The sequence below is a fragment of the Coregonus lavaretus genome (assembly GCF_964263955.1).
Source record: "Coregonus lavaretus genome assembly, chromosome: 25".
Lineage (NCBI taxonomy): Eukaryota > Metazoa > Chordata > Actinopteri > Salmoniformes > Salmonidae > Coregonus > Coregonus lavaretus.
The window spans coordinates 42,338,787-42,361,307 of record NC_140012.1 but is presented as its reverse complement, the minus strand read 5'-3'; the positions used below and the strand labels follow the sequence as shown (position 1 = coordinate 42,361,307).

The following is a 22,521-nucleotide window of genomic DNA, read 5'->3' as shown; positions in this document are numbered from 1 at the left end:
GTATTCTTATGCCATAAATAATGATCCCCTACTTAAAATAATGGTGAATGACACGTCTGTAAAATAAAATCTAAATTCCCACTGATATCCGGTCCATTATGAAGTAAGTTTAATTCAACCCCACAGCACCTCATTTACAGACAGTATAGACGTCTACGTTTCTTCTCTATTGCTGATTTTCATTATTCTCTATCCGGCAGTTAAAGACGACCCCTTTATCAAAAGGTCAACCCATCAGAACCAGTCTATTAAATTGAACCACAGCTCCACGACCAACGGAACCCACCATAAAGCAGCAACGCCCAACAGTGGAGTAGTAGTGCCCATGTGTGGGTCCAGGTCTGGGTCAATTCCTCTAGTCAACAACCGTAAAGGAAGCCTGCAGTCTTCCAGGCCCTCAGTGTTAATGCGTAGCCTCCTGGGCTCCAGAGAGCTGGTCCAGGTGACCAGGGGGACCATGGGGGCCAAGGGGGACCAGGGGGACCAGGGGGACCAGGGGGGACCATGGGGGCCAAGGGGGACCAGGGGGGCCAAGGGGGACCAGGGGGGACCAGGGGGGCCAAGGGGGACCAGGGGGGGCCAGGGGGGCCAAGGGGGACCAGGGGGGGCAGGGGGACCAGGGGGACCAGGGGGGACCAGGGGGGCCAGGGGGGGCCAGGGGGAGGGACCAGGGGGACCAGGGGGGACCAGGGGGGACCAGGGGGAGGGACCAGGGGGACCAGGGGGACCAGGGGGGGCCAGGGGGAGGGACCAGGGGGACCAGGGGTACCAGGGGGGGCCAGGGGGACCAGGGGGACCAGGGGGGACCAGGGGGAGGGACCAGGGGGACCAGGGGGACCAGGGGGAGGGACCAGGGGGACCAGGGGTACCAGGGGGGGCCAGGGGGAGGGACCAGGGGGACCAGGGGTACCAGGGGGGGCCAGGGGGACCAGGGGGACCAGGGGGAGGGACCAGGGGGACCAGGGGGGGCCAGGGGGAGGGACCAGGGGGACCAGGGGTACCAGGGGGGGCCAGGGGGGCCAAGGGGGACCAGGGGGGGCAGGGGGGCCAAGGGGGACCAGGGGGACCAGGGGGGACCAGGGGGGCCAGGGGGACCAGGGGGACCAGGGGGGACCAGGGGGGCCAGGGGGGACCAGGGGGGACCAGGGGGACCAGGGGGGGCCAGGGGGAGGGACCAGGGGGACCAGGGGGGACCAGGGGGACCAGGGGGGACCAGGGGGAGGGACCAGGGGGGACCAGGGGGACCAGGGGGGGCCAGGGGGACCAGGGGGACCAGGGGGGACCAGGGGGAGGGACCAGGGGGACCAGGGGGGGCCAGGGGGAGGGACCAGGGGTACCAGGGGGGGCCAGGGGGGCCAAGGGGGACCAGGGGGGGCAGGGGGGCCAGGGGGGGCCAAGGGGGACCAGGGGGACCAGGGGGACCAGGGGGACCAGGGGGGCCAGGGGTACCAGGGGGGGCCAGCAGCCTGCCAGTTAAATAAAGATACCACCCCAGTCACTCCAGTAACGCCACCCTGCTCAATATGAGACGTTGAACATGTAAGAACCCCCCTCATGGCGCCGTGCGGCAAGGTGTGGTTAGCTAGGCCCCTGTTCACCACTGGCTAACAACACACAACGCATGTGTTTGAGACTGTAGCTGGGGGGCCAGTATGAAAAATGTATGCACTCACTAACTGGAAGTCGCTCTGGATAAGAGCATCTGCTAAATGACTAAAATGTAAATGTGAAATGAGATGCAAGCCCCCCCTCGCGTTGAACCTCTTTGCGGCTCAACAATACTAGCTATCGTCACAACACGTCTGTGACTGAGGCTGAGGCTGCTTCTAGGAGGGAGTGGAGTACAGTAAGCCCCCCCTTACTACACCCTGCTCGACATTACCACAACTGAGACAGAGGCTGTATTGCCGGGGTGGAATGGGTTGCATGTGTAGCATTCCTTACTAATGATCCAGTTTGTGTAGCTGTCAGCTGGGAGCTATTAAATATTGAACACACTGACTGAGGAAGATGTGAAGAAACGACCAGCCATCTCCAGCAGTGTGTGTGTGTGTGTGTGTGTGTGTGTGTGTGTGTGTGTGTGTGTGTGTGTGTGTGTGTGTGAGTGTGTGTGTGTGTGTGTGTGTGTGTGTGTGTGTGTGTGTGTGTGTGTGTGTGTGTGTGTGTGTGTGTGTGTGTGTGTGTGTGTGTGTGTGTGTGTGTGTGTGTGTGTGTGTGTGTGTGTGTGTGTGTGTGTGTGTGTGTGTGTGTGTGTGTGTGTGCGTGCGTGAGCAGCACCACACTCCACTGAAAGACCATTCCACTGCTTCACTACTGTCTCCATTATCCTGTCATAGATAAAACAGTCCAGCACCCATCTGAGGACCAGCATATTTCACCTTTATTCATTTTAATGTATGAGTTACATTCTAGTTTCGGGTTGAAACACCTCGTGTCGTGTCGACGGTCTGAAACATCATTTAAAACCACTTAAGCTGCCTCTACTGATTTTTTGTCTATCTGTGTCCCAAATGGCACCCTATTTCCCTAGTGCAGTAGGGACCTGGTCCATATGGAACAGGGTGCCATTTGGGACACAGTCCTGGTTTTGTATATCTATCTCGTTAGAAGTCAACATGGCTGCTAACATGTTTAGTCGTGCGTTAAAGATATATGACTGATAAAGCGCTAAAATCTAGTGAGAGGCTTTTAGTAAACAGGATTAGTTAAAAGCTGTCAACTAGCTGTTTTTCTTTGTTTTCACTTTCACTCAACAGAGGAGATGTTCTTTCTTCTTCTTTTACATGCATACATGTGATATCAGCTAGCGTAAAGAATTTGCCTGATACATTTTCGCTCGAGGGGCGAAACTTGTCATTATTTTTTTCTGCGAAGAGAAGAGCCTGGGTCGGTGGGTTTCATGTAGTGGTAAAGACAATGTCCGAGGGGCAGCTGAGCTGTAGATAAATCCTAGTGGCACTCAGACCAATTTAATTACATGAGCCGAGGGCATCGGCAGTCAGTGTCATTAGGCCCCGAGACGACAGGAAACTAAAGACCAGCCATCTCCGATGCGTTCAGACATTGGAACAAAGGGGCCATATTTATGATGTCATCTCCGTGATATTTATGCTTTCTTATCTTAATTAGATGAACGTTGTGAGAGATTTGCATAGCCAGCAGTAGAAGCATCTTAAAGTAACTACCCATTGTTTCCAGATTTCTATGAAATATGACCTATAATTACTTACAATATGAGTAAAATAGTTTTCCTTCAAAACATTGTTAATCTGGTTTGTTAAAAGCAGCTTTTCTGTGTTGGAATGGTGTGGGCGTACCCCAACAACAGAATGGTGTGGGCCTGTAGCGGTCATACTAAATATTCATGTGAGTAGAGTGCTGATTGGCCAGCTCATCCTCCTCTAGACAGCTGATTGGCCAGCTCATCCACCTCAGAGAAATGACATCATGTTCTATGAGGAAATAGCGTGCCTTTTTAAAAATGATCTGTTTGAGATACAAGTTTGAGATGGGGTTATTGAAGTGTTCTTTCTCCAATTTATGCTTTGGCCACAAATACGCTTATAGGACGAGTCAACAACATTATTTGGATATGAGTTAACGTAATATGAACTTTTAAAATGTGATTTTCACTGGGCAGTTCCTTTAAGTGTTTCTAATGTAATGATTTAATAGGACATGGACATATGGCATTGTTTTTATTAGATTAGCATACTGGGTTAATGCATGTGTAACAGTCAGTCACACACACTGGTTTGAGGATGATTACAATTTGTAGACACTACGGTTCAAAAGTTTGGGGTCACTTAGAAATGTCCTTGTTTTCGAAAGAAAAGCACTTTTTTTGTCCATTAAAATAACATCAAATTAATCAGAAATACAGTGTAGACATTGTTAATGTTGTAAATGGCTGTTGTAGCTGGAAACGGCTGATTTTTTTAATGGAATATCTACATAGGCGTACAGAGGCCCAATATCAGCAACCATCGGTCCTGTGTTCCAATGGCACGTTGTGTTTGCTAATCCAAGTTTATCATTTTAAAAGGCTAATTGATCATTAGAAAACCCTTTTTGCAATTATGTTAGCACAGCTGAAAACTGTTGTGCTGATTAAAGAAGCAATAAAACTGGCCTTCTTGAGACTAGTTGAGTATCTGGAGCATCAGCAATTGTGGGTCCGATTACAGAATCAAAATGGCCAGAAACAAAGAACTTTCTTCTTAAACTCGTCAGTCTATTCTTGTTCTGAGAAATGAAGGCTATTCCATGCGAGAAATTGCCAAGAAACTGAAGATCTTGTACAATGCTGTCTACTACTTCCTTCACCAGAATAGAAAGAGGAGTGGGAGGCCCGGTGCACAACTGAGCAAGAGGACAAATACAATAGAGTGTCTAGTTTGAGAAACAGACGCCTCACAGGTCCTCAACTGGCAGCTTCATTAAATAGTACCCGCAAAACACCAGTCTCAACGTCAACAGTGAAGAGGCGACTCTGGGATGCTGACCTTCTAGGCAGAGTTACAAACAAAAAGCCATATCTCAGACTGGCCAATAAAAAGAAAATATTAAGATGGGCAAAAGAAGGGGGACCAGGGCGACCAGGGGGACCAGGGGCGACCAGGGGGGACCAGGGCGACCAGGGGGACCAGATTGGAAAAAAGTGTTAAGGACAAACGAATCGAAGTTTGAGGTGCTCAGATCACAAAGAAGAACATTTGTGAGACGCAGACCAAATGAAAAGATGCTGGAGGAGTGCTTGATGCCATCTGTCAAGCATGGTGGAGGCAATGTGATGGTCTGGGGGTACTTTGGTGGTGGTAAAGTGGGAGATTTGTACAGGGTAAAAGGGATATTGAAGAAGGAAGGCTATCACTCCATTTTGCAACGCCATGCCATACCCTGTGGACGGTGCTTGATTGGAGCCAATTTCCTCCTACAACAGGACAATGACCCAAAGCACAGCTCCAAACTATGCAATAACTATTTAGGGAAGAAGTAGTCAGCTGGTATTCTGTCTATAATGGAGCGGCCAGCACAGTCACCGGATCTCAACCCTATTGAGCTGTTGTGGGAGCAGCTTGACCGTATGGTACGTAAGAAGTGCCCATCAAGCCAATCCAACTTGTGGGAGGTGCTTCAGGAAGCATGGGGTGAAATCTCTTCAGATTGCCTCAACAAATTGACAACTAGAATGCCAAAGGTCTGCAAGGCTGTAATTGCTGCAAATGGAGGATTCTTTGACGAAAGCAAAGTTTGAAGGACACAATTATTATTATCATTATTTCTATTTCTAACCTTGTCAATGACTACATTTCCTCTGCATTTTGCTATATTTCCTATTCAAACTCATTTCATGGATGTTTTCATGGAAAACAAGGACATTTCTAAGTGACCCCAAACTTTTGAACGGTAGTGTATATAAAACCTGAACAGATATATACAGTATTAGGTTAGAAACTGAAAAAAGATGGTAGCATTTGTAATTGCCATTTAAATGTGGGCTTGGTTTTAGTGTGATGTTACAGTACAGGACTGTATTTTCGTCATAGAATATTATACGCACAGTATGCAGGATACAGTAAGAGATTCAATTAGCACTTACCAAAGTTGAACACTAAGTCAGTTTGACAGCAAGTCAGTTTGACAGTAAATCCGTTTTACACTAAGTCAGATATACATTAAGTCAGTTTTACAGTAAGTCAGTTTTACAGTAAGTCCGTTTTACAGTAAGTCCGTTTTACAGTAAATCAATGGTACGTTAAATGAGAAGCACGATGGTGATGGCACTGCAGCATGTTGCATCATTACGTTTACGCTAATGCAGACAAAATGTTCACATGCATTTTTATTGAGTTGCATTTTGGGGGATTTGCCAGGTTGTAGTACTGTATCACGCATTGCATCCGTCCCGTCCTTACCCCACCTCACCCCTTCCTCACCCTGTAGTCTCCTGTTCCTGATTCTAACCTGTCTTGCCTCTATTGCTTTGGAAAGCTTCTCTGACTTTTGAAATGATTGTGCTGTGTTGTCTTGGTCTACTAACATACTTACAGTACATTTGTAAGACTTTACTGTATGTGATCTCGGCCATTCCATTGCTCCTCACACTCTCTCGCCTGTGATTACAGTCGAAGAGGAGCAGCAGTCAGCTGTGTCGCCTAAAAAGAAACAACGCAACGGAAACACGAGGAACTCACCCAACGGTTCACCCAAAATGATGAGGTAGGACGACAGCTTCAACAGAGCACTGTCTATCAGTGCTGTTCGATAATGTTTGTTTATATGTGACCGGATTCAGGATGGTAGGCGTTTGACGCGCTTTTTCTACTTCACGGTAGGGCTGTTAAAAAAAATAAGTATATTTTTATTTTTATTTTTTTGAAATGCCTTCTTGAACATGTGAACTTTCGTATGCCTTACTTACAGACTGGTCTGGGATCTGTTAATACTGTATGAATTTTTTAAATATTATTATGAGCCTAGTTTAGCCAAGGAGAAAGCGTTGAGCTATGTAGGGAGAAAGGCTGGATCCATGATTGGCTGAGATAATAGAGGGGGATAACAGAGATTACTTCCAGGAGGACGATGTCATGCTGACTCATTCGTTTATTCTTAAAGAGATGAGTGGGGCTATGGCTTAAGAAGGTGTGAATGATGCTGAATGAGCGTAAACAAAGAAGAGCTCTCCCCCTGGTGCTCTCTCATATGAATTGATAATGATGGAAAATAGGATATGCATAATTTAAAAAAAATAGTTATATAGATATATATATATAGAGAGGTGAAAGCATTGGAAATGCTTTTGGCGGTTAATCTGCTTCTGTTTTGTGGGTGGCACTGTGTGCTGTTTTCGATGGATGGGTCCTGGCCTCTCGGGGCCTTAGGGATACGGAGGGACGTGGGTGGGATGCTGATCACTGGGATGACGGCTCAACTTGGGAAGGGGAGGGGCTTTAGTGGGGGAATTAGTGGAGAACAATTGAAGGGTTACTCCGTAGTAATGCAAATATCAAGGTACAGCTATATGGACACTCAATCATTACGCTATTTTTTATTGGTAAATTTACAAACATATATAATGATAAATAGACTTGAAACTTGTATCTCATTATGGTATAGCCAGTTATAATTGTAATGGCTTAGCTGATAATAACAAAAGAAGAACAATATTTACATGGCTCAAAGAGAAGGAATATAATATCTATTGTATACAGGAAACTCATTCAACAATTCGAGATGAAGTAGCGTGGAAAAAAGAATGGGGGGGGAATTTATAACTGACTTTTTCCAACATAACATAGGTACAGCGAATCCCCTTATTGTATGGGACACCTTTAAATGTGCCTTTAGAGGCCATGCAATTCAGTACTCATCTCGAAAACAAAAGCAATTTAGGTCAAAAGAGTTTATACTAAGAAAGGAAATAGAAAGTCTAACAGAACAGATAGATGGCAATAAAAACTGTAATATAGAGGCTCAGAATAAATTAGAGGAAAAACAAAAAGAAATTGAGAAACTTATTCAAGAAAGATCAAGTGTAATATATTATAAAAATAAAGCAAACTGGATGGAATATGGGGAAAAATGCACAAAATTCCTTTTTAATCTTCAACATAGGAATGCTACCAAAAAGAACTTAATGAAACTGGTTACAATTGACGGAGTCACCCATAATTCACCAAATGATATTTTGAAGGAAGAAACAAAGTACTTTAAGCATATGTTTTCTTTTCAGTCGCCTCCATCTCCTCTAACTGAAGCTAATTGTAGAGATTTTTGTTCTATTGATAATGTCAAATTAACAGCCACACAGAAAGACTCATGTGAAGGTGAAATTACAGAGGAGGAACTTCTGGATGCAATTAAAGACTTTAAGTCCGGGAAAACTCCAGGGTTGGATGGCATACCAGTCGAGGTATACCAAACCTTTTTTGATATACTAAGAGGACCGTTATTAGCATGTTTTAACCACTCCTATGTAAATGGTAGATTATCTGACACTCAAGAAGAAGGTCTGATCTCATTATTACTGAAACAGGATACAAGTGGAAAATATAAAGATCCAGTCCATTTACAAAATTGGAGGCTCCTTACACTTCAGTGTTGTGATGCAAAAATCCTAGCAAAATGTATAGCGCATAGAATTAAAAAGGTATTGTCGGATATTATTCATTCTAATCAGACAGGTTTTTTACATGGAAGATACATTGGAGATAATATAAGGCAAGTATTGGAAACAATAGAACACTATGGAAAATATGGGAAACCAGGCCTGCTATTCATAGCAGACTTCGAAAAGGCATTTGATAAAGTTCGACTGGGGTTTATATATAAATGCCTGGAGCATTTCAATTTAGGAGAATCTCTTATAAAATGGGTCAAAATCATGTATAGTAACCCTAGGTGTAAAATAGTAAATAATGGCTATTTCTCAGAAAGTTTTAAACTGTCAAAAGGAGTGAAACAAGGTTGTCCACTATCGGCATATCTATTTATTGTGGCCATCGAGATGTTAGCTATTAAAATCAGATCCAATAATAATATCAGATGATTAGAAATACAGGGCTTAAAAACAAAGGTGTCATTGTACGCTGATGATTCATGTTTTCTTTTAAATCCACAACTAGAATCCCTCCACAGCCTCATAGAGGATGTAGATACATTTTCTAACCTCTCTGGATTACAACCAAATTATGACAAATGTACTATATTACGTATTGGATCACTAAAAAATTACATTACCATGTAGTTTACCAATAAAATGGTCTGATGGTGATGTGGATATACTCGGAATACATATCCCAAAGGAAATAAATGATCTCACTTCAATACATTTTTATAGAAAGTTAGCAAAAATAGATAAGATCTTACTACCATGGAATGGAAAATACCTGTAAATTTGTGGAAAAATCACCCTGATTAACTCTTTAGTATTATCCCAGTTTACCTATTTGCTTATGGTCTTGCCTACGCCTAGCGAACAGTTTTTTAAATTATATGAGAAAAAAATATTCAATTTTATTTGGAACGGCAAGCCAGACAAAATTAAAAGAGCATATTTATATAATGAATATGAATTCGGAGGACAGAAATTATTAAATATTAAAGCATTAGACCTATCACTAAAAGCTTCAGTCATACAAAAGTTATACTTAAATCCGAACTGGTTCTCAAGCAAATTAGTAAGATTGTCTCATCCAATGTTCAAGAAAGGCATTTTTCCCTTTATTCAGATTACAACCTCTCACTTTCAGTTATTTGAAAAGGAAATAATCTCCCAAATGTCACTATTTCTAAAACAAGCCATAGAAAGTTGGTTGCAATTTCAATTTAATCCTCCAGAAACGACAGAACAAATAATGCAACAAATATTGTGGTTAAATTCAAATATACTAATTGACAAAAAACCTTTATTTTTTGACAGAATGTTTAAAAAAGGTATATTTTCTTCGTAAATGATATCATCGGTAGGACTGGTGGAGTTATGTCGCACATGCAGCTAACAAAAACATATGGAAATGTCTGCTCTACCCAAAATTACAACCAAATAATTGCAGCCTTACCGCAAAAGTGGAAGAGGAAAGTGGAAGGGGGAGAAAGTAAGGAACTTGTCTGTCGGCCTTGCATTAAAGAACATAATTGGTTAAGGAAAACTGTGATAAATAAAAAAGTATATCAGTTTCACTTAAGGACCAATGGATTGACAGCCGTCCCATATAGATTGCAAAATAGTTGGGAAGAGATCTTTGACGTACCGATCCCATGGCATAGTGTTTATGAACTGACACGCAAAACGACACCGGATTCAAAAATTAGAATCTTTCAATTTAAATTATTATATAAAATTCTTGCTACCAATATAATGTTATTTATATGGGGGATACAATCTTCCCAGCTCTGCAGATTTTGCTGTGAAGAGACAGAATCATTAGATCATTTGTTTTGGTTCTGTCCATTTGTAGCTTGTTTTTGGACACAGGTCCAGGAATGGCTAAAGGATTGCAATATTTACCTGGAACTAACCTTGCAGATAGCATTACTGGGTGATCTGAAAAGTCATAGTCAATCGATCAATAATATAATAATACTTTTAGCAAAAATGTTTATTTTTAATTCACAATCTGTAGAAGCAATGAGAATAGAAAGGTTCAGAACTTTTGTAAAACATCACAGTACGGTTGAAATATATATGGCAAATAGAAATCCTATATGGATGGTGTTAAGAGATAGATGGGAGGTATTGAATAGAGTTGAAGGATGGGACTAATAACAAATAACAACAAATAATAACAAAGATAGCTAATAATGTAAGCATACTGTGTCCATAATAAGTATATAGGTTGTATGTTGGGAGCTTTTGGGAAAGAGCACAGTTAGAAAGATATGGCATACCGGATGGACATCATGAAAATGATCGGAGAGGTTGAGAGTAGAAGAAGTTCAGGAGCAAAAAAAAAAAATATATATATATATATATATATATATATATATATATATATATAATAGAATTATTATAAAATTAACTCTGTCCATAAGGGGTAGATAGTAATTATAGACCGGAAGTAGAGGCCTGGGCGTTGTTGTTCACTAGTTTACTCCAAGTAGGGAAAGGATGGTGGGGTTGAAAAGTAATAAAGGGGAGTATATATAAAAAAAATATATAAAAAACATGGGGGATTGGAAGTGATGCAGACAATTACATTGATAGAAGATACAATCTATCTGCAATATTAAGCTGATCCATTCCCCTAGAAGAAGAAAAAAATAATAATATATATATATAAAAAAAAAGAAGAGCTCTCTTTAAAGTGTGAAAATAATTCAAGTGATATTTTCCTACTTGTCTCCAAAGTGGGAGAATAAGTGTATCAAATTTCCAAGAAGCATAACTTTCCCATGTTTCCCCCAATATACAATTTTGAAGCTTTACTTTTATAAAATGTATTTTTTTTAAAAAAGGCAATCTGCTAAATTTGACACATGCTCAACTTCCTGAATTCAGTCACATATTATAGGATAACAACCATGATCATAAATGTTGCACAGAGTAAGAAAAAGAACAAGAGCGAGACAGAGAACTCTCTAAAGCGGAAGCATTTCTACTCTGTCAATTTGTCAGCTGCTAAAGACAAGACACAAGCTTCAATATTTATGTTATGAGAGAGACAGACGGTTTGAGTAATACTCAAGCTTTAAGGCCTAAACCGTCACCCCTCCCAGTCCCATCCACATGTACTGGATCTTTAAAGAGCTGTGACACTAATGACAGCACCAACCAATCAGAGAGGCTCCTGTGGTTCTATCGCCCCGGGCAACTCTATTGTAGCGATCCCTTTGAGTTCTGTCTTTGGTTCATAAGACCACAGGTGATGTGCCCCATCGCCATCCAAACTGAAAGTCAAATGCTATCTTGCTTTTATCTTGTCCCATGGAATTAATTGAGTGTTTATTGATTTTGACGGGTGATAGGAACTGCTATTCAACACACGAGGCCATTAGAGGGAATAGAAGAGCCGTTGTCGTTAAAAGGAAGGGGAAAGGTAATAGATGAACCAGGTCAGAGGGAAGTCACACAGCAGCGTACGGAACAACTCCAACCATCTCCGCATAAAATATGATGGAATTCTACTGTACATTGCTATTGTATAAACTTTGTGTAAAAGCAAGTTGTAATTGAAGGTACCTCCCAGCTAGTTATGATAATACTACAATTTACAGTTACTAACAAACATTTGTAATTGAAGGTACCTCCCAGCTAGTTATAATAATACTACACTTTACAGTTACCAACAAACATTTGTTCACCTGCTTACATGAGGAAATCATCTTTCTGCAGAAACTAAACAGTGTCCCTGTTTGCCACATAATTTATGCATGTTTTCTTTGATCTGTTTGACTGGTAATATTTATTTGGAGGCATTTGGCCTCTTTTGATTCACTTCAAAGTGGTGTCAGAGCTGTACTGTACCGCTTTAGGAGGTTTCCCTGGCTCCTGGGAAGGTAGTCGAAGCCCTGGGGATCTTTAATGTTAATCAGACTAAGGCCTTTTCATGTTATAGCCCTTAGCTAAACGGACGCTAACGCACCACAGTGTGTATGCACATTGTTTATTTTGTATACAGCGGCACTGTGTGTCTAAGACAATTTCCCCCCTCTGTACATTAAAGTTAATCCTATCCTATCCTACTCCTCTGTTAGCCATGCTAATACTGCTGGGTAAACATGTGGATCGAATCTAATACAGTATACAGGTGGATCTGATCTAATACTGTATACTGATCTGATCTAATACTGTATACAGGTGGATCTGATATAATACTGTATACTGATCTGATCTAATACTGTATACTGATCTGATCTAATACTGTATACTCATCTGATCTAATACTGTATGAGGTGGATCTGATCTAATACTGTATACTGATCTAATCTTTCATGAAATACTAAGGTTACTGGCTGCCTGCACTGTGGAGTCGGAGAAGCGATTGTTTGTAGTAGCCTAAGGGATAGTTTATTTCTACAAGCTGATAGAAAAACCATCTGGCTATGAATACCATATCAAATGTGTTTCCTACAGGACCTGGGGGCCCCACGGCCCTTGTAAATAAGTAATGATCAACAGATTGGCTGTGGGTTTTGAAGAGCATGCCTTTGTCAGTTTGTATGGGGGGGCGGGGGAGCGGAGCGGGACAGAGTGAGTGTTCATTCACAGCTAGGAGCTAATGTGGCTATAGTACTCTTACTAAAGGGAATAGTGGAAGCTAATGTAGCTACAGTACTCTTACTAAAGGGAATAGTGGAAGCTAATGTAGCTACAGTACTCTTACTAAAGGGAATAGTGGAAGCTAATGTAGCTATAGTACTCTTACTAAAGGGAATAGTGGAAGCTAATGTAGCTATAGTACTCTTACTAAAGGGAATAGTGGAAGCTAATGTAGCTATAGTACTCTTACTAAAGGGAATAGTGGAAGCTAATGTAGCTACAGTACTCTTACTAAAGGGAATAGTGGAAGCTAATGTAGCTACAGTACTCTTACTAAAGTAATCTTACTAAAGGGAATAGTGGAAGCTAATGTAGCTACAGTACTCTTACTAAAGGGAATAGTGGAAGCTAATGTAGCTACAGTACTCTTACTAAAGGGAATGATGGAAGCTAATGTAGCTACAGTACTCTTACTAAAGGGAATAGTGGAAGCTAATGTAGCTACAGTACTCTTACTAAAGGGAATAGTGGAAGCTAATGTAGCTATAGTACTCTTACTAAAGGGAATAGTGGAAGCTAATGTAGCTACAGTACTCTTACTAAAGGGAATAGTGGAAGCTAATGTAGCTATAGTACTCTTAATTTTTTAAACATTTTTACTAAAGGGAATAGTGGAAGCTAATGTAGCTATAGTACTCTTACTAAAGGGAATAGTGGAAGCTAATGTAGCTACAGTACTCTTACTAAAGTACTCTTACTAAAGGGAATAGTGGAAGCTAATGTAGCTACAGTACTCTTACTAAAGTACTCTTACTAAAGGGAATAGTGGAAGCTAATGTAGCTACAGTACTCTTACTAAAGGGAATAGTGGAAGCTAATGTAGCTACAGTACTCTTACTAAAGTACTCTTACTAAAGGGAATAGTGGAAGCTAATGTAGCTACAGTACTCTTACTAAAGTACTCTTACTAAAGGGAATAGTGGAAGCTAATGTAGCTACAGTACTCTTACTAAAGTACTCTTACTAAAGGGAATAGTGGAAGCTAATGTAGCTACAGTACTCTTACTAAAGTACTCTTACTAAAGGGAATAGTGGAAGCTAATGTAGCTATAGTACTCTTACTAAAGGGAATAGTGGAAGCTAATGTAGCTACAGTACTCTTACTAAAGTACTCTTACTAAAGGGAATAGTGGAAGCTAATGTAGCTATAGTACTCTTACTAAATGGAATAGTGGAAGCTAATGTAGCTACAGTACTCTTACTAAAGTACTCTTACTAAAGGGAATAGTGGAAGCTAATGTAGCTATAGTACTCTTACTAAATGGAATAGTGGAAGCTAATGTAGCTACAGTACTCTTACTAAAGTACTCTTACTAAAGGGAATAGTGGAAGCTAATGTAGCTATAGTACTCTTACTAAAGGGAATAGTGGAAGCTAATGTAGCTACAGTACTCTTACTAAAGTACTCTTACTAAAGGGAATAGTGGAAGCTAATGTAGCTACAGTACTCTTACTAAAGTACTCTTACTAAATGGAATAGTGGAAGCTAATGTAGCTACAGTACTCTTACTAAAGTACTCTTACTAAAGGGAATAGTGGAAGCTAATGTAGCTACAGTACTCTTACTAAAGGGAATAGTGGAAGCTAATGTAGCTACAGTACTCTTACTAAAGGGAATAGTGGAAGCTAATGTAGCTACAGTACTCTTAATAAAGGGAATGATGGAAGAGCACATTTAAAATGCCCAGCTTCTAGCAAGAGTTTCCTCTCAGTTGAGCTGTCAACTCATTTGTTCTAAAATGCATGGATTTTATATGCTACTGATGTTTTATCTTTCATGTTGAAAGTCAATCTAAATTCATCCATCTCTTTGATAAGTCTACAATATACAAGTATCTTCTCAGGATAAATATTACTAATTAGAATGTTCCAAAAATAAGTAATGGATGGATCTGAAACCAATGTCATTCACAACAATTTCAACTCCACTCAGTCAACATAGTGTAAATAATGAAACACAACGCCTACAGTACGTGTTGATGAAAGCAATAATAAAATAAAATAAATAGTTGCAGTGGAATGTGTTGTTTTACAGTGTCAGCCATAGTAGTATGCCGCCCCTGAAGTAAATTAGGGTTAAGTGCCTTGCTCAAGAGCACATTGACAGATTTTTCCACCTTGTCGGATGGTGTATTCAAACCAGCGACCTTTCAGTTACTGGCCCAACACTCTAACCGCTAGGCTACCTGCCTCCCCGTAAAAAAAGAAAAGAAAGTTAAAACACACTTTAGAAACACCTTTCTAAAGTCAAGAAATATAGAAATGATCCCTGAAAGTGCACTCAGTAGAATCAGCTGTGGAGATATTAAGAGATATAGGATGTGTCCCAAATGGCATGCTATTTCCTACATAGTGCACTTCGTTTTTTGTTAAAAAAAATAGGGAATAGGGTGTCATTTGGGACACAGAGAGAGAATGTGACGTGTCACTGAAGTAACAAGTCACATCTACCCCCTCCTTTTCTGCCCTCCTTGACGATTTCCTCCTGGCTGAAATTAACACCATTTCCACAGACCCCTTTATGGGTCATGAGACGGAGTCACGCAGCATTTGCTCACACCCCGTCCGCACTGTGACACACGTCATGTAGGGACACTGCAGCTGAGGCGAGCCTGCGTTCCGAACGGCACCCTAATCCCTACACAGTGCACGACTAATGACCAGAGACCTATAGGCTCTGGTCAAAAAGCTAATGCACTATATAGGGAATAGGGTGCCATTCGGGACACAGTTTGTCTGAGACTGCGAGAGATAGCCATCAGACAGACATTATGCCTATAGCCTTGGGGTAAATCCCCACAGACAGACATTATGCCTATAGCCTTGGGGTGAATCCCCACAGACAGACATTATGCCTATAGCCTTGGGGTAAATCCCCACAGACAGACATTTTAGCTCTCCTGTCTCGTGGAGCCTGAGGGATTGTAGTTTCAGTTGACAGCGTCATGCATACTTAAAACCTTACTTAGGGTGCCATTCTTCTAGTGTCCATACAGATCAAAGATACAGTGCTCTTAACTAATAAAATATATGAAGTATTTAAAGGGATGATGACAGATGTTTCCTGTCTAGATTTCAGAGAGTATAATCTTCAGTATTTGACAAATCCATGTTGTAACAAAAGCTAGTGACGATGTACGGAACTAAAAGTAGATTATTCAAATATTTATTTTCAAAGATAAATCTGGTAAAAGGCATGCTTTTTTGTCTAGTCCTGTAGCGCTTGGTGATTAGGCGTTATATCCTAAAACACAATTATTTATCCCATATAAAATGAGCTTTAAAGATTGTCCCCATGTGAAATGAGATGACTTTCCTCTCCCCTATCTGCCTCCACAACATGAATATTACAACTGTTTTCAAAATCTCATCTCTGTTTTAGCGTCAACACACACTACAAACACAGGTACCCTTGTTCGGAGACCATTTCAGTGGTCAGTGTACGATAGCATCAAGCTCAGATGCTCATAACCGCGCTCAGTAAAAAATAGTTTGTTCGGTCCTGACACACACAACGCTTGGATGCTTAAACATTAATGGCCTTCAGTTTAGAAAGCAAATATGATTGGGCAAATTGCTGAAACATTAAGTGCGGTCTGTTAAAAGTTTTTACCGTGAGGAGCACACTGCATGCTGTAAGGAGGCTGTAATTCTCCATGCTAATGCCAGTCGGAAGGTTTGTCCCAAATGGCACCCCATTCCCTATACAGTGTACTACTTTTGGCCAGAACCCCATGGGCCTTGGTCTAAAGGATTACACTATATAGGGAATAGGGTGCCATTTGGGATGCACCCAGAGACAGTGTTTTTGTCAGTAGCTGAGTGTAGATGCGGTGAGGAAATCAAGCGCAGGAAACACGGGCGTTCGTCAACAGACTTTAGTAACAAAATGCAGCACTAAACAGGCGAACAGCCAACCCAACCGGGAGGCAAAATACAAATTACGCACAACACACACAGTGCGTAAAATGAAGATAGCGCACACAGTGCGGACTCTCGGAAAACAACAAACACGAGAGATATACAAAAAGAGCAACAGCTTGACAATAAACAATACCACATAACACCTGCCCCCACACACGAAAACTAAATAGGCAACCAAATCAAACACTAACAAGGGACAGGTGTACAAACAGACAAAACCAAACAAACATGAAACATCGAACGGTGGCAGCTAGTACTCCGGGGACGACGACCGCCGAAGCCTGCCCGAACAAGGAGGAGGAGCAGCCTCGGCCGAAACCGTGACAGTACCCCCCCCCCTTGACGCGCGGCTCCAGCCGTGCGCCGATCCCGGCCTCGGGGACGACCAGGACGACGCGGAGCAGGGCGCGTAGGATGACCCCGATGGAACTCGGTCAGCAGGGACAGGTCTAATATGTCCCTCCTCGGCACCCCGCACCGCTCCTCCGGGCCGTACCCCTCCCACTCCACGAGATATTGGAGACCCCCCATCCGGCGTCTCGAATCAAGGATGGACCTCACAGTGTACGCCGGAGCCCCCTCGATGTCCAACGGGGGCGGAGGAGTCTCCTCTATCTCATAGTCCTGGAGTGGACCAGCTACCACCGGCCTGAGGAGAGACACATGGAACGAGGGGTTAATATTCCTGTAATCAATAGGCAGTTCTAACCTGTAACACACCTCGTTCAACCTCCTCAGGACTTTGAATGGCCCCACAAACCGCCGACCCAGCTTCCGGCAGGGCAGGCGGAGGGGCCGGTTTCTGGTCGAGAGCCAGACTCGATCTCCAGGTGCGTACACAGGCCCCTCACTGCGGTGGAGATCGGCGCTCGTCTTATGCCGACGGATGGCCCGCTGCAGATGAACGTGGGCAGCGTTCCATGTCTCCTCCGAGCGCCGCACCCACTCATCCACCGCAGGGGCCTCGATCTGGCTCTCGTGCCAAGGTGCCAGAACCGGCTGGTACCCTAACACACACTGGAAAGGGGTTAGTTGGGTGGAGGAGTGGCGGAGAGAGTTCTGTGCCATCTCGGCCCACGGAACGTATCTCGCCCACTCCTCCGGCCGGCCCTGGCAATAAGACCTCAGAAACCTACCCACATCCTGGTTGACACGTTCAACCTGCCCATTACTCTCCGGGTGGTAACCCGAGGTAAGGCTCATCGAAACCCCCAACCGTTCCATAAACGCTCTCCACACTCTGGAGGTGAACTGGGGGCCTCGATCAGACACTATATCCTCGGGTACCCCGTAATGCCGGAAGACATGGGTAAACAGAGCCTCAGCGGTCTGTAGGGCAGTAGGGAGACCCGGCATGGGAAGGAGACGACAGGCCTTCGAGAACCGATCCACAACGACCAGGATGGTAGTATTCCCCTGTGAGGGGGGAAGGTCTGTAACAAAATCCACCGAGAGGTGGGACCAGGGTCGTTGTGGAACGGGCAGGGGTTTTAGCTTACCCCTGGGCAAATGTCTGGGCGCCTTACACTGGGCACACACCGAACAGGAGGAGACATAAATCCTCACATCTCTGGCTAACGTTGGCCACCAGTACTTAGTGCTAAGGCAGTGAACTGTCCGGCCGATACCTGGATGTCCAGAGGAGGGGGACGTATGAGCCCAATAAATGAGGCGATCGCGTACCTCGAGCGGAACGTACGTCCGACCCACTGGACACTGTGGAGGACTTGGGTCGGTGCGTAACGCCCGCTCGATCTCTGCATCGACCTCCCATACCACCGGTGCAACCAGACAAGACTTTGGTAGTATGGGAGTGGGCTCAACGGACCTCTCCTCCGTGTCATACCGCCGAGACAGGGCATCTGCCTTCCCGTTCTGGGACCCAGGGATGTAAGTGATTTTAAACACAAACCGGGCTAGAAACATAGTCCAGCGGGCCTGGCGAGGATTCAGTCTCCTAGCTGCCCGGATATATTCCAGGTTACGGTGGTCAGTCAAAATGAGGAAAGGGTGTTGAGCCCCCTCAAGCCAATGCCTCCACACCTTTAGGGCCTGTACCACGGCTAACAGCTCCCTGTCCCCTACGTCATAATTCCGCTCCGCCGGACTGAGCTTCTTAGAATAAAAAGCACAGGGGCGGAGTTTAGGTGGTGTGCCAGACCGTTGTGAGAGAACGGCCCCAATACCGGCCTCGGACGCGTCTACCTCTACCTGGAATGGTAAAGCGGGATCCGGATGCGCCAACACCGGCGCCGAGGTAAACAGGTCCTTCAGTCTCCCAAAAGCCATGTCCGCCTCAGCTGACCACCGCAAGCGCACCGGACCCCCCTTCAACAGAGACGTTATGGGAGCTGCCACCTGTCCAAAACCCCGGATAAACCTCCGGTAGTAATTCGCAAAACCCAAGAACTGTTGCACCTCTTTCACAGTGGTTGGGGTTTGCCAATTACGCACAGCTGACACCCGGTCAACCTCCATCTTCACCCCTGACGCAGACAACTGATAACCCAAAAAGGAGACCGACTTCTGAAAGAACAGACATTTCTCTGCCTTGACATATAGGTCATGCTCCAACAGCCTCCTCAACACTCGGCGCACCAGGGCTACATGCTCTGCTCGGGTAGAACTGTACACCAGAATATCGTCTATGTACACGACTACTCCCTGCCCCTGCATGTCCCGGAAAATCTCATCGACGAAGGATTGGAAGACTGAGGGAGCATTCATTAACCCATATGGCATGACGAGATACTCGTAATGACCGGAGGTCGTGCTAAACGCTGTCTTCCATTCATCGCCCTCTCTAATGCGCACCAAGTTATATGCGCTCCTGAGATCCAATTTTGTGAAGAACTGAGCACCGTGTAATGATTCCGTCATAGTCGCAATCAGAGGAAGTGGATAGCTGTACTTCACCGTAATCTGATTGAGACCGCGGTAATCAATACACGGGCGCAGACCTCCATCCTTTTTCTTCACAAAAAAGAAGCTAGAGGAAGCGGATGAAGTGGAGGCCCGTATGTATCCCTGTCTCAGAGACTCGGCGATGTAAGTTTCCATCGCCTTCCTCTCCTCTTGAGACAAGGGATACACATGGCTCCGCGGGAGGGCTGCTCCTAACTGGAGATCTATCGCACAATCCCCCTGTCTATGAGGCGGCAGCTGCGCCGCCCTAGTCTTACTAAACACCAGTGTCAAATCCTCATACTCGGGGGGAATATGCAGTGCAGGCATTAGATTCGGACTTTCCACCGAGGTCGCCCCTATGGAAACACCCAGACACAGCCCCTCACACTGAGCAGACCACCCTTTAAGAGCTTTCTCTCGCCACGAAATAGTAGGGTCATGGGTAATCAACCAGGGAAGCCCCAGCACCACCGGATACGCAGGAGAGTCAATCAGATAGCTGAATCGTCTCCTCATGACCCCCCTGCGCCTTCATCTTAAGGGGCGCTGTGACCTCCCTAATCAACCCAGATCCTAACGGACGGCTATCTAGGGCATGTACAGGGAAAGGCTTATCAACGGGAAGGAGAGGAATCCCTAATTCTACACAGAACTGGCGATCTACAAAGTTCCCAGCTGCGCCTGAATTGACTAGTGCCTTATGCTGGGAACGAGGTGCTACCTGTGGAAAACAAACATGCAAGGTTATGTGAACGACAGAAAGCTCTGGGTAAGTAGGGCGCCTACTCACCTGGGAGGACTCCCCAATGCGTGGCCTGCCTTCACCTCCACCGGGGGACCTTCCCCAACACCTAGCCGCGGTGTGCCCTCCACGGCCACAGCTGGTGCAGGGGACGGCCCCCCTCGGGTTCCTACTCCTCCTTTCTCTAGCGCCAGCACCTCCGAGCTCCATAGGGCTCGGCTCGGAGGTGCTGGAGGGTGAAATGGGCGACCCCCATCCGGGACGTCCACGGGTGGCGAGCAGGGTGTCCAACCGAATGGCCATGTCGACTAGTTGGTCAAACGTCAACATGGTATCCCTGCACGCCAACTCTCTTTGGACGTCCTCCCGGAGGCTACAACGGAAGTGGTCTGTGAGGGCCCGCTCATTCCACCCTGCATCTGCCGCTAGAGTCCGGAACTCCAGGGCAAAATCCTGTGCGCTCCTCATCCCCTGTCGGAGGAAGAACAGACGCTCCCCCGCCGCCTTCCCTTCTGGTGGATGGTCGAACACGGCGGGAGAACTCCGCATAGGTGATGGTAGCGGCGTCCATTCTCCTCCATTCGGCGTTGGCCCACTCCAACGCCTTGCCGGTGAGACAGGAGATGAGGGCGGAGACGCTCTCGTGTCCCGAGGGCGCCGGGTGTACGGTGGCGAGGTAGAGCTCCACCTGTAGCAGGAACCCTTGACACCCGGCAGCGGAGCCGTCGTACGCCCTCGGGAGCGAGAGCCGAATCCCACTGGGTTCCGGAATGTGGACAGGAGGACTGACCGATGGGGATGGTCCGGTATGTGGGGGCGTGGGTACCCCGCTGCTTTCCCATCGGTGGAGAGTGTTCATCACCCGATCCAAGGCGTGACCGATCTGGTTAATCCGGTCCTCCTGTCCACGAAGACGGTCCTCCATAACCTCTGTCGGCGCGGGTGCTCCTGCTGACTCCATGATGTGATGTGGTATTCTGTCAGTAGCTGAGTGTAGATGCGGTGAGGAAATCAAGCGCAGGAAACACGGGCGTTCGTCAACAGACTTTAGTAACAAAATGCAGCACTAAACAGGCGAACAGCCAACCCAACCGGGAGGCAAAATACAAATTACGCACAACACACACAGTGCGTAAAATGAAGATAGCGCACACAGTGCGGACTCTCGGAAAACAACAAACACGAGAGATATACAAAAAGAGCAACAGCTTGACAATAAACAATACACATAACACCTGCCCCCCACACACGAAAAACTAAATAGGCAACCAAATCAAACACTAACAAGGGACAGGTGTACAAACAGACAAAACCAAACAAACATGAAACATCGAACGGTGGCAGCTAGTACTCCGGGGACGACGACCGCCGAAGCCTGCCCGAACAAGGAGGAGGAGCAGCCTCGGCCGAAACCGTGACAGTTTTGCTGCAATCTCCTTCCTTTCGCCTCACCGCTGTCCTAGATGTCACTCAGTCTGATGACGGTTGGTTGGCGTCTCCACGGATCACTTCTGACAGGAATAACCAGAGAAAAAAAGCCTGGGAAAAAAAAACACGAAAAAGCTTTTGGCTTTGAGTAAAAGTGATTTGTTTGCAGATCCCCTAAAATGTTTCTAATATTATATTGATGAGTGTGTTTTGAGGATAGAAACAGTCATGCTGATATGTGAAAACCCAAAAGGAGTTAAAGTGCTATGTTGAGTGCAGGGACACTTAACACCCGTGAAAGAGGGCCCGAACACATCGTTTTTTTTGTCCCAAAGGCACCCTTTCCCTATATAGCGTACTCCTTTAGACCAAGGCCCATAGGGCCCTGGTCAAAGTAGTGCACTATATAGGGAATAGGATGCCTTTGGGACACACCCGTACTGTAAGCAGCAGTCAGGTTCCCTGACCTGAAGGTTCTTCTCAGATGTAGACCAAACATCCTTTAGTATCCCGAAGTCCTTTCTCTCGTGCTTTTATGCATGATATACAGTACACGCATCTATCTGCTCCGAAATAATCCAGATGAATATGTCTCACCAACCAACGATCCACTTTCCAGTTATACGACCGCATATAAATAATGCTCCTCAATTTATTGCCTAATAATCCCTTCGCCTTGATGTTCAAATATTGAGCAGCGGCCGCCGACAACGCGGCAGTTCATTACGTTTTAAAAGGACACAACGACGACAAGCCT

The 22,521-nt window shown here is 44.9% G+C and overlaps 1 protein-coding gene across 1 annotated transcript in view; it reads left to right on the top strand.

Annotated features, from left to right (window-relative positions):
• The window catches only part of LOC311100923 (calcium-activated potassium channel subunit alpha-1a-like), a gene marked incomplete at both ends in the record, with an annotated part of 217,684 nt that overhangs the window by 175,929 nt on the left and 19,234 nt on the right, over positions 1 to 22,521 (top strand). Inside the window, 1 exon segment of the mRNA XM_084141903.1 lies at positions 6,129 to 6,222. Within this exon segment, the coding sequence (XP_083998029.1) occupies positions 6,129 to 6,222 (94 nt within the window).